This window comes from Halichoerus grypus, chromosome X, assembly GCF_964656455.1.
Source record: "Halichoerus grypus chromosome X, mHalGry1.hap1.1, whole genome shotgun sequence".
Lineage (NCBI taxonomy): Eukaryota > Metazoa > Chordata > Mammalia > Carnivora > Phocidae > Halichoerus > Halichoerus grypus.
In genome coordinates this window covers 120,943,786-120,962,672 of record NC_135727.1, presented here as the reverse complement: position 1 = coordinate 120,962,672, position 18,887 = coordinate 120,943,786, and the positions used below count along the sequence as shown (strand labels likewise).

The 18,887-nt window shown below is 37.7% G+C and overlaps 2 protein-coding genes across 3 annotated transcripts in view; one reads left to right on the top strand and one right to left on the bottom strand.

The window, feature by feature from the left end:
* FANCB (FA complementation group B) overlaps positions 1 to 8,756 on the bottom strand; it is a 28,518-nt gene extending 19,762 nt beyond the window's left edge. The window contains exons 1-2 of the mRNA XM_078064152.1: positions 8,645 to 8,756; positions 67 to 1,084 (exon numbers count right to left, since the gene is read on the bottom strand). Coding sequence (XP_077920278.1) covers positions 67 to 1,014 — 948 coding nt within the window. The 5' untranslated portion in view covers positions 1,015 to 1,084; positions 8,645 to 8,756. The remainder of the gene's footprint in view (positions 1 to 66; positions 1,085 to 8,644) is intronic.
* A 310-nt stretch (positions 8,757 to 9,066) lies between these two features.
* MOSPD2 (motile sperm domain containing 2) overlaps positions 9,067 to 18,887 on the top strand; it is a 57,269-nt gene continuing 47,448 nt past the window's right edge. For both annotated transcript variants that reach the window (XM_078065006.1, XM_078065005.1), the window contains exons 1-2: positions 9,067 to 9,223; positions 9,380 to 9,449. In XM_078065006.1, the coding sequence (XP_077921132.1) occupies positions 9,215 to 9,223; positions 9,380 to 9,449 (79 nt within the window). In that variant the 5' untranslated portion in view covers positions 9,067 to 9,214. The remainder of the gene's footprint in view (positions 9,224 to 9,379; positions 9,450 to 18,887) is intronic.

The window sequence follows — 18,887 nt, the reverse complement described above, 5'->3', positions numbered from 1 at the left end:
GAAACATAAATGCTTAAAAGGTCTAAGGCTACACCAATTGAATGATTATAAGAATAAGTACTGTACCTGAAAGTTCTTTTTCCAAACGGCACAAGCATCACTGGACCTAAAGGATATGACGAAAAGGTCTCCTCTGCCTGAATCCATAAGTTGAACTGCACAAGGATCTCCAAATGGAAGCTGGCACACAGTTTTAGGAGTCCCATTTTGAAATGAAATCAGCTGATTCTTTCGAGTAAGGGCAATCAGAGACATTCTTAACTGATTGTTGACAATCTCCATTGCACAGACATGCACATAAGTTACTACACTGCTATAAGCAGGAGGGATAATGTAAGCCTCACTTATTACTTCTTCATTTTCAAGGGAGTATACATAAAATTTGGTATTCCAAATTGCATAATCTGATTTTGAAAGCTTTTGAGTGCATCCTTCTTCATATAAAAAAGATGGCTTTGGTCCTAATAAAACCATACCTAGATTTTCAATCTCCCCTGCCCACTCAACAGAGGAAAAATTAAGAGACACAGTAACAACTTTGCCAGTTTGAGAAGAGATACAGTAGAATGTTTTGAGATGTCTCCATAAAACTGAAGGGCCATTCAAGACCCTTATACCATCCTTCAACTCATGGCTTAGTCTAAAGTTCAAACGCTTTTCAAATTTATTGGTACTGTGAAGAAATAGAAGAAAATAGCTGAAGATGTTATCCTTTTTATTGCACTGTATCATAATACAAGGGAGATTAATTCCAGTTCTGAAATCTGACACACAGATGCAACACATAATTTTTAAATGAGAGTTTTCTTCCTTTAGCATAAAGAATCCAGTGGACTTCTGAACAAATGCTCTTGTTCTTCTGTCAAATACCATTCTTCTGACATGTAACACGGGTATTTTTGCAGGCCCTTTACCTGCAAAATCTCCCTTAGACAATCGAAAAATAAGGACTTCCCCATTATAACACAAGAGCATTTCTTGTTCATTAGATGACATTGCTTGTTTGCTAGTCATTCCACAATATCAAGTCTTTGTGTCAGTCCAATTTTCGAATGCAAATTGATTCCAGCTGATGCTTTTAAACCTAAAAATGTAATGAGGAAAACTACCATCAAGTAGGCAGTTGAAAAGAAAACACATTTCTGCCAGAGAATTATCACATAGATAACTATAAGTTTAATGAACATTTTTAAGCTTTTTATGCTATCTTAACAATGTTACACTTATCAAAAAACCACATCCCAAGTATCATTTCTGTACAGTTAAAAAATAGTTTGCAAACAATGCAAATAACCACATCACAAAAGATAACTGAATGTGTTAACAGCATCTGTTAAAAGCTGTGGGTGGTCCATTGAAAGTGCCTGAAGATGTTCTTTCTGGTTCAGGGGATTTCTTAAGGGTTCCACTTATGTCTCTCTTTCAAACCTACCAACCTAATCTGGTTTTCCTATTTTCTTCCCCCTCCCCCATTTTCTACCCTGTTGACTCAAACCTGGTTTTTTCCTCTCAGCCTTACACCCTCAACAATGACAATTAAGTAGTCAGTGACTCATATTGAGTGCTACAACAACCCAGGCACTTGGGGTCCTGCTTTCCTGAAACAGGAGCTCATACAGACTCTATGGCCAAAATAAAAGCCCAGAAAGAAAAACAGGAGATTCTATGCCATGGTTTAAAAATATCTCCATAGAAGTAATAGAAATATAATATTAAATCTTACTTTGCAAAAACAGTGCAGCTTTAGGACCTTAAGAAAGTCACTATTCCTATTCCAAGTAGAAAAAACTGGAAGATTAGTAATATTATAATGAACACAAGAATTAAATAATAGCTATCAATTATTCAGGCTTATATGCCAGGTACAATACATAATTTCATTTAATGCTTACAACTATTCTTTTAAAGTAAGTATTCTTATTATCACATCTTTCAACTGAGAAAACTTATTATTTTAACTGAGGTCAGAAAATTTTCCAAGGTTACAACAATAATCGGCAATGGCACTAGATTTGGAAGAGGGGCCCTCTGACTTCTAAGCCTACACTTTTAACTACCACACTGTCCTGGCATGCATCCCCTTACTCTGAACACTGGTTATAAGCAAGGCAACCTGAGAGAATTAGTAAAGTAGAATGAAGAACAAAGGAACACCCATGGCATCACAAATGGCAAGATGTCGTTCTTTTGTATGGCTGAGTAATATTCCATTTCACACACACACACACACACACACACACACATCTTCTTTATCCATTCATCTACTGATGGACACCTGGGACCTACAGGATATTATATGAAATGAAATAAGTCAGACAGAGAAAGATAAATGTTATAGGATTCCACTTACACATGGAATCTAAAAAACAAAATAAACAAACAAAAAAACAGACACTTAAATACATAGCACAAACTGCCAGAGTAGAGGTCAGTGGGGAAACGGGCAAAACAGATGAGGGGGATTAAGAGGTACATATTTCCACTTATAAATAAGTCATGGACATGAAAAGTACAGCCTAAGGAATGTAGTCAATAATTTATAATAACATTATATGGTGACTATGCTTATGGTGAGCACTGAATAATGTATAGAATTATTGAATCAATATGCTGTATACCTGAAACATACATGTCAATTATACTTCAATGGTAAAAATAAAGTTTAAAAAAGAACACAGGCCAAATCTAACAGCAAAAAACCAAAATTACAAGGGAACACCCCTTACAGTGAACACACATATAAGAGAAAGATGTTGATCTCTACTCAGTGACTATATATGCAGAGTCACTCCTTTAACAGTTGTAGAAAGCTCAGCATATGCTATGAACTGCACATGGCTGGAGAGCCTAAAGAACTGTGTGAATGGTGGGCCTGGTCTGCCTCTTACTAGAGGTATGACTTTGGGCAAGTTACTTAATCCCTCTATGCCACATATCCACATATAATGGGGTGAAGTACTACCCCACAAGGTATTGAAATTAACAAATATAACCCACTTAAAATAGAACCTGACACATAGAAAGTGCTTGATAAAGCTTAGCTGCTACCATTGTCATTATCATCATCATCATGGCCATTCTGGTTTATATAGTACCTAACTTTTGAAACATCAGAACAGTTGTATACTTAACACTTTGTGAATGCTGAAAGGTCCCTCTCCACTATAAATAACTCTAACTCATACTCTTTCTTTTCTCATACTTGTGGATCATTTACACCAGAAAATTCAACTATTTCAGAAAACTAGGTCATTTGCAATTAAGTAATAATGTTTTCCTCTGCTGAATGAGAAACAAACTGCAAAGGCTTAGGTTTTGTTCTTTTATTATAAAAATCTACCAAGAGTCCAATTAGAAAAAAGGATCACTGAACCATCTACAAATTTAACTTAATGTAGCATTTTGTAGAAATGACTTTAATTTAGAGGCAATTCTATTAAAATGCAGACTCGATTAGTCAGCATCTACTTTCAAATTGGAGATACCGTGGCTTATTGTCTAATTTCCAAATACATCATTTGTTATAGTTTTAAACGATGTTCACAAATTCTTTGAAATTCCTTCCATCAAGAAGTGGCACTTAATTCTCCTCTCCTTGGGTGAGGGCTGGTCATTATGATTCACTTCTAGCCAATAGAATATGGCAGAAGGGACAACGTGAGACTTCCAAGACTGGGTCATAGAACATTGTGGCTTCCTTGTTGACCTGCTCCTTGGATCACCTGCAATGAGGAAAGCCATCTGCCATATTATTAAGACACTCAGGCAGCCCCATGGAGATGTGCATTCAGCAAGGAACTATGGCTTCCTGCCAATGGTCAGCAAGAGATTGGGGCCTTTTACCAACAGCCATGTGAGTAGGCCTTCTTGCGATCAGATCTTCCAGCTCCAGTCAGCCCCCTGGAGAGATCCTGAGTCAGAAGAACCAAGCTCAACTGCTCCCAAATTCTTGATCCTCAGTAATTTTGAGATAATGTTTGTTGTTTTAAGCTGCTAAATTTGGGAATAATTTGTTATACAGTAACAGATAAATACATTCCTCTCTGGAAATTTGTTTAAGTTGATGATATTGTTTTTGAGAATTTCATGAAACCTATTACTTGAAGTAACTGGAGAAACTGTATCATAATACAAACTAGCAGAAGTCACTGGCTTACTGGTTTGTTGTTAGGCAATTAATGCAAAGATCTGGGACAGTAAGTATTATAAAGTAGTTTCAGCTTTATTAGTAAAGAAGATAAGCAGGTAAATCAAAGGTGTGGCTTTTACTTATGAAACTATCTTTTAGTTTAAAGGAAATAAATATTGTATTACAACAAAACGTATGAATAATAATTTATTTAAAGTTTCCCACAGATATGTCCGATCTCTTAGATTTCTAAAAGAAGTTTCCTTTTTCAGCATTAAATGATACATTGTTCTTTTAGCATTAAAATTATATAATCTGGGGCACCTGGGCGGCTCAGTCGGTTAAGCGTCTGCCTTCAGCTCAGGTCATGATCCCAGAAGTCCTGGGATTGAGCCCTGCATAGCATTGGGCTCCCTGCTCAGCGGGCAGCCTGCTTCTCCCTCTGCCCCTCCCCCTGCTCATGCTTTCTCTCGCTAATAAATAAATAAAAATCTTTAAAAAATGATAGAATCTGAGGTAAAGATATAAGAACGTGTCTTTTACTACCTATTTACATGAAAAGTTTTTTCAGATTTCTTAAGTACTAGAAACAACCAAAAGTAACTTCTATACAGAAAAGGATTTTGGAAGAAATGAGTGAGACCCTTAATACAGAGATAATAACATAGCAGAGATAAAGGGCTCAATAAACGAAATGAGAAACACACTTGACAGAATGAACAGCAGGCTGAAAGAAGCAGAGGAACGAATTAGTGACCTAGAAGGAAGAGTAAAGGAAAGTAATCAAGCTGAACAAAAGAAAGAAAAAAGAATTCTGCAAAACAAGAACAGACTTGGGGAACTCAGTGACTCCATCAAACGTAATAACATTTGTTATTTTAGTATTAAATGTCACAACTAATGTTTAATCAATGCAATGCTCTGGTTCACCAATATCTGAATATAACAGAAGTAAGAAGAATCTGATTGCTGAAAGGTCAGCAGAATATCCCCCTTTACTAAACTCTATGTATTATTGCACCTTGATAAAGTTATGACTTAAGAAAATCAGACCCCTTACATTCTCTTCTTTTAATGCTACCAGCAACTTCCTTAACTTAGAAACCACTATCTTCCAACTCTGTTCCAACTGCCACTACAGTAGTTCAGGCTCTCAACTCTCACTTAGGTTGATGAAAAAGTTTCTTAAATTGATCTTCCTTACTCTAGGCTCTCTCCGCTCCAACTTACCAATTTATTTATGCTACCTCAGTTATGGTTCTAAAACATAAACTTGATCTGGTAACTGTCCCCTACCTCAAAAACCTTGCATGTACCCTCTCCCCCTTCTCAATAGATGTATGAACCTAGACTTACTTCCTGGAAAGATAGATGCTAAACACTGTGAATTGAACACATGAATGACACAGAGACAAAAGATTGCAAACCATTGCTATAAAGTTTATCATGGCATTCAAAGCCTTGTTATAATCCTAACCCAACATGCTTTTAGCATGAGCTCTAGGCAAAAAGCAAACTTATTCTCATGGATTTAGAGACTGTTATATGAAAGGTTTTTATTTTTAAATACTACTGCAAAACCATGCACATTTTAAATATAGGTTATTTAAAATTGATCACCTTCAGAGTTAAAAATTAGAAGTCATTATTACTTATGAAGATAAATTTTTTTCCTCAAACTTTCTATAATCTCAAGGCTTATTGAATTTGCATACCTGTGTACATTTTATTTTATACTGATTCAACATCTGTTTTAAGAGTAAGAGTTCTTAGCATATGTTCATAAAACAAACCTTTAAGCCTATGGAATAAATGGTAATTTTCTTTTTTTAGATAAAAATAATATGGAAACAACTGAAACTAAGATCAATTTAGAGGTTCTAAGACCAATATAAACAAGCCCTGATTAATCAAACCCTGATTATTAGGGCACCAGACTTACTATTCCAGCCTATTGGTCATCTGACTTTTTACTTATCCTTACAATAGTGGCTTACACTGTAGTGGCTTACATCCTTACGACAGAAACAAAACAAAACAAAAACAGGTAACTCAAACCGGTTAAGTTTTACCTCCTATTGCAGCTAATGGGGTGGGGAGAGGGTTGGAACCAGATTATTTATAAAATACTATATATGAATTTGAGATTTTCCTGTTCTGTATTACCATATATCATAGTTGAATGTATATATTTTGTACATAAAATGAATATACTAGGGAAATAATACATGCTAACAGAAATATAGTAGGTTGACAATAAATTATCACCCTCATCCACTCTTCCCTACCAGCCTCCTATTAAATAAACAATGTTCCTTTTAAATGTTAATAAATTCTTCTGGGTGTCATAAATTTCAGAACTCTTCAAATAAACTACCTGTCTGGTTGAGGAAGATCACCATATATCTGGTTGAGGAAGAGCACCATATTATCTGCAGATAAAATCTAAAAATGTCTCTAAGAAACTATATCAAGAGTGAGCAATAGAAAGTATCTTTGGAAAAAAGGTAGAATTAAGATACCCAACTAAAAATTTCACCTAAGAATATTAAACATAATTTTATAAGAATACGGATAGATGTACTTTTCACAACATATAGGACATTATTTACCTAAGTAAATTAACTTGGCTACAGAATAGGTCTGCTGTTAAAAACGTTTTTCTACCTATATAACTGGACATCATTTGTTGGAGCCTACCCAGAATCAAGCTCTATTTTCCCTTTTCCAACAACACTTAGTGTATCTGAAATGTAGGTGAACATGGGGGAATGGTGATCCACTAAGAGAATTAGGAAAGACTAAGTTAAAGGTTTTCTATGTCACCCTAAGGACTTCTAACTTTCTCTAAGCAATGATACACCACTGAAAGATTTCAAAAATAGAAATCACAGGATTGTACTTCTGAATTATAAAGATCCTGGTGACAGTGTTGAAGATGGGGGTGAGGTGAGAATGGAGGCAGAGCCATCAATTAGGAGATAATTATGAGTTCTTAATTAAAGGGAGAGGTGACTTTGGAAGGCAATTTGGCAGTCACCTGAAATGCATATATCCAGCAATTTCATTTCTAGATATGAACCCAGAGAAACAATCCTACATAATAATGTACAAAGACATTGCTCTAGAATGTTCACTGTGCTGTTGTTTGTAATATTAAAAAAGTAAAAAACTTCAATGATCATCAATAGAGGAATGAATAAATACAGATGGAATATCATACTACAGTTAAAAAAATGAATTAGATCTATGTATACCACCATGGCTAAATTTCAAAAATCAAATGAAAAAAATTAAGCTGCAGAAAAATGTATTCTGCGGTACATTATTTATCTAAATCAAAACACATAAAACAACATTACATATTTTCTGTTTACCTACAAAGGCTACATTCCCTGAGTGCTTCTCTGTGCCAGGTACTATTCTAAGCACTTTGGACTCATTTATTCCTCACTACATTCTTATGCTATAGGCAATATTATCCCATTCTACAGATGGGGAAACTGAGGCATGGAGGTTAAGAATCTTCTGAAAGGCCTAAAATTAGGAAGTGACAGCCAGGATTCAAATTCAGGCAGCCTTGTCCAAAATTTAAAGAGCAAAGATTCTGTAAAGATTCATGCCAAATTCCAATGACTGTTTATTCTGGAGAAGGAGATAGATATCAGGTAGGGGAGTGGAGCCACAGGGAGACGTTAGCTATAGCTGCAATGTTATTTTTTAACAACGTATTCAATTATTTTTAAACAATAATGTCCATTTTTCCCCATAAAAATTTGTAGCATATTTTAAAAAAGTCTCCGCCAAAGATGCTAAAGTGTCGATCATAGTTGACTGTGGATGGTGGAAATATGGGGACTTCCTGCAATTTCTTTGTAGTTTTCACTATCTTTCAGTTTTTAAAACCAGTATTATTGAATGCAAAACGATTTCCTTTCAATATTTTAGCCAACAACCATAAAATTGTTCCAGTGCCTTATAAACCTAACTCTTTCTGAAGTTTGGCACTTAATGTCATTTTGCACTGGATAACTGTCATAGGGGCCTCCCTGTGCGTTCCAGGCTATTTAGCAATACCCACTAGATGCCAGTAGCAGGCCCCAACCCGGTTGTGACAACCAAAAACATCTCCAGACACTGTCAGATGTCCGCTGCGAGACAAAATTGCCCCAGGTTGAGAACTACCCTAATTAATAAACTGTAAGATGTTTTACATCTTTTAACTTTATATAACTGCTTTAGTTTAAGGATTTCAAATACATAATCCTTGATTATTGATTATTGTTTCTCACACTCCAAGTGGGAAAGATGAGGCGGGGGTGAAGAAAGTTCCAAGCGAAATAATCCTATACAGCAAAGCACTTAAAATCTAGTCATCATTCCAAAGAATGATGAACATAGGCCGCGGCAAACTCGCTTCCATCCCCTTATTCCGGAAAGAAGGGAGCCAACCCAGTTCTGCCACCCAGCCCCGCGAAGACCAGGTAAGGGTAAGGGACGACTGGCCGGCCCTACCTCACCGCGCGAGGCCCTGCGTCCTATAGCCGCCAGGTTCCCCACTCCGCACGCGGGCGCAACATCCCTCCGCTCCAAACCTCCCGCCCGCGCGCTGCATCCTGGGAGATCTGGGCCGGAGGCTGCGTCGAAAGCAGAGGAGGCGGAGCCTGCCGAGCCTGCCGAGCCTGCTAGGAGACGGTTACCAAGGGAGGCTGAGGGGGCGGGGCCTCCAGGGAATGTGAAAGCGAAGGGCAGGCGGAGCTTGCTCGGGCGGAGCTCGGCGCGGGAAGCTCCCGTGATCCGGCGGTAGGCGGAGGCGGGTCCGCAGTGCAGGGGACGTCGGGGGAGCGGAGCCCAAACGAGAAGCCAATGGAAAGCCACGCTGGGACCTGGTTCCGCCTCCAGACCCAGGCGGCCACATTGGATTGGACAACGCGGCGACACTTCCGCCCGCCTCCCGGTGTCACGCGACCGTCTCCACCTCCCGCCCTTCTCTCTTTACCTCCTGGCCCGCCTGGCCAGTGATGAGATATTCGGACGGGTCGGAAGGTGGCCACCGCGATCGAAATCACGTCCACGACCGCGACCATGGCCGAGGTGAGGAGGCGACCACACCGCTGCCGGCCCTCCCCCCAGACCCGGAAGCTTCCTCTGAAGCCAGGGGGCTGTGCGCCCAGGTGCAGGTGGGCTGGGCTGAAGGGAAGCGGGGTGGTGCGCGTGGTGTCTAAGCGTCCCTTCGTGTCTCCCTTTCAGTATCACGCCCAGAATAAAGCCAAGCTCATCTCTGAGACCCGACGGAGATTCGAAGCCGAATATGTGACAGGTGGGTACCGCGTTCTCGATGTTGAGGCAGGTGTGCAATGAGCGTCCCCAACTTTCCAAAGGTGTTTGCAGGTGTCTGTGGGAAGCTTTAGGGACCATTTCGACCCTCACAGTGATGATGCCCTGCACGTTTCCAAGGTTTTCTTCTCCGTAACACGCCATGCACGCTGCTCCAACTGGGCAGGTGATACGCCCATTGCTTCCTAAAGGGTTAATGTAAGTTGGAAATTAGTTACTTTCTAGCATCTCGAGTTTGTGAAACTTGCAGGACACTTTCAAGGCCCACGGCACAGGTGACACTGTCCAGTACACGGTTTCTCTGCTGACCTTTCACCAGCAACAATGGAGAAAAAGAATCTGGAAACCGCCATAATGCTTTTCACGTGTACTTAATTGGGGATACAAATTCCTTGGATATTTTTGCCTAATTCCACTTCATACAACCCAGTATGCTACCCACGGAGTAGGCCTTCCAGGGCTGGAACAAGTTTTCTTTCATCCCACACTGTACCTAGCCAGAGTACCTGTGAGTCCAGAATTGATTTATTGGTTGAACATTATGTGTTCATATGGTTGAACAGATGTCCCAGATACTTGAAACTGATGATTTAATCCTTGTACAGTAATTTTTTAAAACCTGCAGGATAATTTATTATAAATATGAAATAGTGAATCCTGACCCTGCCACTTATTAGCTTGGTTGTCTTTTCTAAGCCCCTGTTTCCTTATCTGTGAAATATGAATAATTAGGAGGATTAACTGAAAAAACATAGATCAAACTGTCTAGCATGGGGTTAACCTATTGTAGGCTCTCAACGAATATTTTGTCTCAAGTCGGTTGGTTTGGTTGCTGTGGAAGGGGTTAAACTTCTGCATCTTGACTTTAGTGCTCAGCAGAGGTTTTCTGCAACTTTAGACTGCCCTAGATTAAATGTCAGTGATGACCTAGAACAAATAAGGAAATGTGTTCCAAATAACCTGGTCAGTAAATCTTTTCATCCTCCCTGTCAATTTTCTTCACATTCCAAACTTTGCACTAGAGAGTTGTAAAAGCACTTGATTCACTTAGCCCAGAGATCTCATTTAAATAATATAGCTTGTTCCAGTAAAAAGATAATTCTAAAATTGCTTTCTACAGAAATGTAATTCTTATATTTACACGGTTTGTAGTATTTTAAGAAGTATCCCAAAACTTGACCTAATGGGCTAGTGTCTCTCCAATAGTCAGGTATTTATGCCCAATGGAGGAAGCAGGATATATGTATACATATGTGTGTGTGTGTGTGTGTGTGTATATATAGTCATACAAGTTTAGCAATAGATAAGATCTTAAAAGTTATCTTGGTCCAGACTTCTCATATTTAAAATGAAGAAAGTAAGATCTAGAGAGATTAAGTGATATGCTCCAAATCCTTGGTGTTAGCGGCTAGGCCTGGGCTAGTTTTCTGAATTTCACTATAGTGAAAATCTTTTGGCAACACCATCACGTTGAATTAGATCATGTCACTCCCTAACTTGAAACTCTTCAATACATTCCCACTGTGTTTATAATAAAAATCTCAATTCTTATGGTGGCCTACAATGCAAGGCCATGTATGCTGTTGCTCTTGCCCAACCGTCCATCCTAATTTATAATTACTCTCTTCGCTTAGTACAGATTTCACCACTGCCCACAGTAAGAAACATATCACACATTGCAATCTAGTACACGCTCACACATGCACACATAACGAGCAAAAGTTCCTTAAGGAATACTTATTCTGAAAACCTATGACTTCCTGTTGCGGTGACCCACAAAATTGACATCACATCCTACATGACCCAGGGTTTGAAAAACATGACCAGCCACACTGCTTCTTTTATGTTCTTCAAACAGACTGAATCTGTTTTTATCTTGGGACCTTTCCACTTCTCTTTGTTTGGGAGGCTCTTGCCCAGATAGTGTGCACGGCTAGGTCCTTTTTTTCTTTTCCATCCTGGTTTAAATGTATCTGAGAGGCGTTTGCTGATGACTGAATAGCCTCCCTGTTTATTTTGTCTCCTTTACAGCTCTTACGGTAACCTGTAATTATCGTGTTCATTTGTTTACTTGCTTATTGTTCCTTTCCTCCAGTAGAATGTATATGGGTCTGGGGCAACCTGTGGGCATTGAGGGCAGGGACTTACTCACCTCTGTATACCTAGCACAGTTTTCAATATATACTCAATATAGCAATGCTTACATATATACATAGGGAGATTAATCCGAGTCTGAGTTATGAGTTGTCCTAATTGGCTCCCCATCCCACCCCCCTCCCAAAATCTGGCAAAGAGCAACCCTCACAATATGTTTCATAAAGACGAGCATTATTTCAAAGTAAAACACTCTATGGCAATAAGTACAGGGAGGGTTGGGTTCGTGTGAATTCGTGTGAGCGGGTTATCTGCACAGCTGCTGTAAATACTAACTTAATTCAGACTTGCACGGGAAAGGAAAATAAAAACCTGCAAAGACTTTCTGCCTTTGAAGTTTGAGTTGTTTCCTGAGATACTGCATCAGGTAAAGGTAAAGTAGGAAAGTGGTAAAAAGGGGTTTTTGATCTGCCTGTGTTCACCCTTTCAAGTTTACTTTTTAGAAATTAACTCAAGTGCTTAGAGAACGTGCACTTTCCTAATTCCTCTTTCATTTCACCCTTTCTATTGTCACAAACAATGTTTTGTTTCAGAAGACGCTTAAGGCTAACTTAAGCAAACAAACGAGATGTTTTTCCTAAAAGAAAATATTTGCAAATGTCACTTTAAGCACTGGCTGTACTCCAAAAACTCTTTTGGAGGTAGGTTCTTGGGAATTCCAAGCACATTTTTGTTTCCATAGAAATTAAGTTACCAATATGGATAGATTTGTAGCTGTCAGAAAGAATAAAGGTTCATAATTGTTTTATGCATTACAAGTAGTCCTTTTTTTCTCATTGTTTCTGTGAGAAAGTCCATGCTGAGTCTCAAATGAGAAACATTTCCCATTCTCTCTTCCTCCTGGTGGCCAAGGCAAGAGACTACTCCCTTGTGACAGTAATTTATTTGGTTCCTCAAATACTCATTATGTGCTTAATTCTGAGAAGCAGTATGTCCTTACTAGAGAAAGAACTGAAGAAGGATAGAGCTCCCTCTTGAACTACTACAATCTAATAGAGGCATTAAGACAGAGCTAACTATTAGAATTCAGGCAAATTGTATCAAGAAGAATGAGAGTGCTAAAATCATTTCTGTAGAAATCAAAGACAAGGAAAAAAGTCACACGTGGTTGGGGTGATTGGGTTAGCACCAAGTGAGAAAAAACTTAGAAAAGGTGGAAACTTTGGAAAGGTGGAACTTTGGAAAATGGCAGAACTTGGCCAGGTAGAGAATGTGGTCCAGATGGATCAAATAGTCTGAGCTAAGGCACTGTAGTGAGAGGGTACAGGGCATGTTAGGGAAGCCCCGGAAAGTCCGCTTTGATGGGCTTTAAGCACACCCGCTAACAACAGTGGGAACGTAGTGTAGAGAGTCAATGTGTTTGTACTTTAGTGAGTTTGGAGAGCAGTTGAGGGATTGGTGTGTTTTCTTATTTTAAGGTTTGTTTCTTGACTTTACAAGTATATGAATTCATATAAATGAATTTGGATGATACCAGAAAAGCCCAAAGAGTCCCCCATAAGCTAACCATCCCGAGATAGCTCTGCTAACAATGGATGCATTTTTTCCGTTTAGTTTTTGGTTTTTTTCTTAATAGGCTCCACGCCCGGCTGGGCTTGAACTCAGGATCCTGGGATTGAGACCTGAGCTGAGATCGAGTCAGGACACTTAACCAACTGAGCCCCTCAGGCGCCCTCACTCTTTTTTTTCTATACATTAAAAAAAAAAAGGAGTTAAAAGACTTGTGTATGTAATTTTAGGGCTTGCATTTTTTTATTGACACGATCAAATTTATTTCCCTAGATTGACGAAGTAAACAGTGTTTTACATGACTATTTAATACTCAGCTCAATAAAAGATAATTTTCTTATCTTTTATCTTAATACTTCCTATTTGGATATTTATATTCTTTCCAGTTTTTTTTGTTAGTACAGTTTTTTGTGCAGTAGTTCAGATTGTTTCCTTAAGACTCATGTCTAGAAAGAGAATTATTAGTTTCAAGAATATGAATATATTTAAGACACTTCATATATGTGCTGCCGTTTCCTCCCCAGAAGTTGCACCAAGCTTCATTCCCACCAGCTGTGTTAGAGTGTTAGTCTCACCACAGCCTTACCCACGTGTCAAGTCCTCACTCCTTACCTGATGGTTCTTTTAGTTTGCATCTGGTTGCTAGTGAGAGTAAACTTCTTTTCGGATATTTACATCAATTTGTAGTTTAAATTTTTTTTCATTACTATGGCTTTTAAAAATGGTTGGGCTTTTTCTTGTTCATGTCACTTTCACTTTTTTCATGTTTTTAATGTATTCAAAATTACACATTCCTTTGTGGTTTCTTTCATTGCCGTTAAGTTAAATAATTTTCTCTCGTCTGATAATTTCCTAGTCCTTTAATTTTTGCTTTGTCTTGGTTTATTATTTTTTACAATTTGAAATCTCTTTTAAGTAAAAATTGAATGAAACATGAATAAAGTGAACACCCATGTACTTAACACCACCATTCAGGGGCAGTGGTGTGTCCTGCATTTGGTGTTACTCATTCTCTTGCTTTTCATTAGCTTTACCACCTATGATGTATTCTTCACCAGTACTTTATTAAGTTTAGCTGTTTTTGAACTTTAAAAGCTGAATGTATTTTTCCATGACTCGCTGCTTTTTTTTTTTTTTTTTTATTCATTCGAGATAGAGAGAGAGAATATGAGCAGGGGGAGAAGCAGGCCCCCCGCTGAGCAGGGAGCCCGATGCGGGGCTCGATCCCAGGACCTGGGGATCATGACCTGAGCCAAAGGCAGACGCTTAACCATCTGAGCCACCCAGGTGCCCCTATGACTCGCTTCTATTACTCAAGAGTCATTCGTATTGTCAAACATAAGTGTAATTGATTGCTTTTGATAGCTGTGTAGTAGTGCATGGAATGAAAATGTCAGTTGATGGATTTGGGTGGTTTCTAGGCTTTGCTATTATGCGCAAGGCTGCTGCAAACATTTTTAAACATGTCTGGTGCCTAGACTTTCTCTAGCGCAGTGGTTCTCAAAGTTGGTCCAGGAACCGTAGTTCCTTGAGACCATTTCAAGGAGCTGGAGAGGTGGAAACAACTTTTATAATAACACCAAAACATCATTTTCCTTTTTCACTGTCACTCTCTCACAAGCATACATTGGCATTTTCCAGAGGTCACATGGCACATTGTGATGTCATTGCTCTGACAGCTGATAGAATATGTGCTTGTGTATTCTCATGTTTAAAACTTTCCTCAGTTCTAATACCTAATAGAATAACTACTGGTTACTATAACCCATATAAACAAAAAAGCTCTTTGGAGTCCTCAGTTATTTTTAAGAGTGTAAAAGGGGTCCTGAGACCAAGAAGTTTGAGGACTGCTGCTCTAGGGTTTGCACCCGACAGTGAAATGTGTGGGTCATCGATGAGGCACATGTTCAGCTTTACTAAGTAATGCCGAACTAGCTCCTGAAGTGACTATACCAGTTTTCATTTTAACCAGCAGTTTCCACATTCTAAAATTTGGTGGTGGTGGTGTTTTGTGTTGTTGTTTTGTTTTGTTTAATTTTTGCCCATCTGATTAAGGTGTAGGGATATCTCATTGTGGTTTTAATTTGCATTGCTTTGAGTACCTGCGAGATTGAGCGTTTCTTCATATCTTTGTGGACCATTTGGTTTCTGCTTCCAAGAAAATCACTTCTTCAGGCTCTTGGCCTGTTGTTCCTCTGTATAAGTTCTAGAATCAGCTTATCATGTTTCTGCAAAAAAACCAACTGTTGTTGGGATTTTGAATGGAATTGTGTTAAATCGGAAGACCAATTCTGAGAGGCTTGACATCATCAGGGTGGTGTTTTCCTAAACAAGAGCCTGGTATATCTTTGCTAAACTCTTCCTTATTGAAAGATTTGTAATTTTCTCCATAAAGGTTAACTCACTTTGGTTAAATTCATTCCCGGGTACTTACATGTTTTCTTTTTGTGGTTGTTTAAATGATATCTCTTAAGAATTTATTTTCTGATTGTTTGTGGTTAACAGAAAGTACATTTGACTTTTTTACATTAATATTGAATTCAATATTCTTATTAATTTTGATAATTTATCTCTAGATTAGTTCAGAATTTCTATGTAGACAATAATATCACCTTGAAATAATGACAGTTTTCTTTCTAACTTCCCAGTTCTTACAACTTTAAATGCTTTTACTTTACACTGGCTGGACTTTAGAACATTGTTGAATTGAAGCAGTGAGAAAAGCCTACTTGTCTTGTTCCTGATCTTAGAAAGATAGCCCCAAACATGTCACCATCAAGTATGATCTCTGTAGATATCCTTTATGAAAATGAAGAAGTTTCCTTCTACTTCTGGTTTGTTGGTTTTGGTTTTTGTTTGTTGCTTTGTTCTCATCATGATGATGGTTGAATTTTACTAAATGCATTTTCTTCATCTATTGAACACATTTACTGTATCTGATGAGATGTTTACTTGTTTTTTTTCCTTTTTAGTCTGTTAATATGGTAGACTCTATTAATCAGGTTTTTAAAATACATTGCTGTATTCAGTTAGCTGGAGTTTTACATCTATATTCATAAATTAGCCTGTAATTTTCCTTTCTTATACTTTTCTTGTGCAGTTTTGACATCAAGATCATGCAGGCTTCATAAAATGAGTTAGGAGTGTTTCCTCTTTTCTACTCCCTGAAAAATATAGTCATTGTGTAGTTCTAACCTCATTCTCCGTATTCACACCTCCCTCCATTTATTATTGTTTTATATGTTAGTTTTTGTCTACTTACCATATATTTACTAATATCTTTATTTACCATCCCTTCTTGAGTTTTAGATCTTGCATCTGGGATCATTATTGTTTCATCTTAAGTATAACTTTTAGATCATTCTTTAATGTCTTTCTTTTGTCTTTTTTTTACATTAAGCAATTAATCTTGAAGAGTGCCTTCATTTTATTAGGCTGAAGGAGACAAAGTGATTAGAGAAGTAGAAGAACCAGGATGATCTCTGAGAGAATTTCAAGGACAGGATGATTAGCAGTGACTGGAAGGAACCTCTGTAGGTAAAGGGTACATAAAACAGGGATTGTCCTTATCAGCTGCCCTCTCTGGAGAGGAAGAGTAGAAGGAAAATGACATTTAAAGTGTAACTACACTATTGAATGTTTTACATAAGCTCTCTAGATTATGAACCACCCAAGGGATCCACTTAGGCTTTATTCATCTTTGCATCTGCAATACCTAGCTCCATTTTGAGCTAGCATATAGTGAGAGTTCATAAATTAGTCCTCAAAGTTAATGAGTTATGTATTATCCTTCAATAGTGGAAGCCTTTACAAGATAGGTAGACAGACACTTGCATTTTCTTAAATTTTGTTCCATCCTTAACATTCTCACAGTTAACCTTTTAAAGTTGTCATGATCAGAGCAAGAGGAAAAGATTTTAAGAGTTTATCGATTTTTGTTCTTATTTTACATATCTAAAAATACCAAGCCTCTGTCATAGAGAATATAAGATTGTAACTTCTTTTATGTTGTATTTTATTTTATTTTTTTATTTGAATTCAATTAACATGTAGTATGTTATTAGTTTCAGAGGTAGAGTTTAGTGATTCGTCAATCTTACATAATATGCAGTGCTCATTACATCACCCAGGTACCCCATACCCCTACCCCCCTCCCCTTCAGCAACCCTCCATTTGTTTCCTATGATTAAGAGTCTGCTGTGGTTTGTCTCCTGCTCTGATTTTGTCTTGTTTTATTTTTCCCTCCCTTCCCCTGTGATCCTTTGTTTTGTTTCTTAAATTCCAAATATGAGTGAGATCATATGATCATTCTCTTTCTCTGATTGACTTATTTCACTTAGCATAATACCCTCTAGTTCCATCCACAATGTTGCAAATGGTAAGATTTTATTTTTTGATGGCTGATTAGTATTCCATTGTGTATGTATACCACATCATCTTTATCCATTCATGTAAGATTGTAACTTCACATGGAGACTCGAGGGGTAAATTGGTGATGGGATAGAGAATTGGTAGACCTGCTTATTTTTGAATCCTTATTCTCAGTAATGACTTTTATCAGTGCCTGGCAAATATTTTTTTGACTTATCTCTTTAAATTGTTGATACCTATTCTTCATATATGTTCATCCTGAATGTTAAGTGAGATATGCAACTTCAAAGAGTCTGTTACTAGTACACTGTCACTTCTAGGATATCAGCTTGTATTTAGTCAATTGTTATTTGAATACACACAATGGAATATTAATGTAGAAAGGTTAAAGATGAGATGGAAAAAGGTGTACAAAACAAAGTGTACTAACCAAAAGTGATACTGTGTTGGCTGCATTTTTGTTAGACAAAATATTTAGGGTGAAAAACATTAATACACTTAAAAAGGGATTCTACTGTTGATTAATGGAACCCTGAAAAGGTTTAACATTTAGAATTAATAACATAAGTATCTCACAGTATAGCCTTCACATACATAAAGCAAAAGCTCCCAGAATTATGAGAGAAATTCAAGAAATACACAAACATGTTGAAAGATTTTAACAAACCTCTTTCAGAAATATGCAGAGCATGCAGGCAGGAGATCCTTAAAATTGTGTTTTGTTAAGTAAACTCTACCCCCAACATGGGGCTCAAACTCAGGACCCTGAGATCGAGAGTCTCATGCTCCACCGACTGAGCCAGTCAGGCGCCCCAAGATTTTAGATTCTAACACAATGAACAGAGTTGATCAAAGATATATATGTATGTGTATATATGAATGTATAGTCCCTTCTCAACAAATAGGGAATATATATACTTTAGACAATATATTTGTGCCCTCGGAGCTTTTGTAAACATTCACCACATACTAAGTCATAAAGGAAGTCTCAGAAATTACAAAGCAGCTACATCATACAGACCCATGTTTTCACACCATTAAGCAACTGTATTAGAAGTCACAATCCCAGGTTTTGGCACCAAAAAACAAAAATGAAAACAAGTCAAACAGGTACTTAAAAACAAATCAAATGTTAGGAAACTAAAATAACACACCTCTAAATAACCCACGGGTTAACAACTTCCCTGTATTGTGTGTAATTCTTAGCTCTGCTAAATAACCCATGGGTTAAAGAGGATATCACAATGGAAATTACTAAATAGTTAAAGCTAAGCAACAGAATATCTAGGGTCTTTTATGTTCATTGATTAGAAAACAAGGCCCCAATTAAAATCAGCTATAATTCAATTCAAGGAGCTACAAAATGAACATGAGTAAATACAGAGAA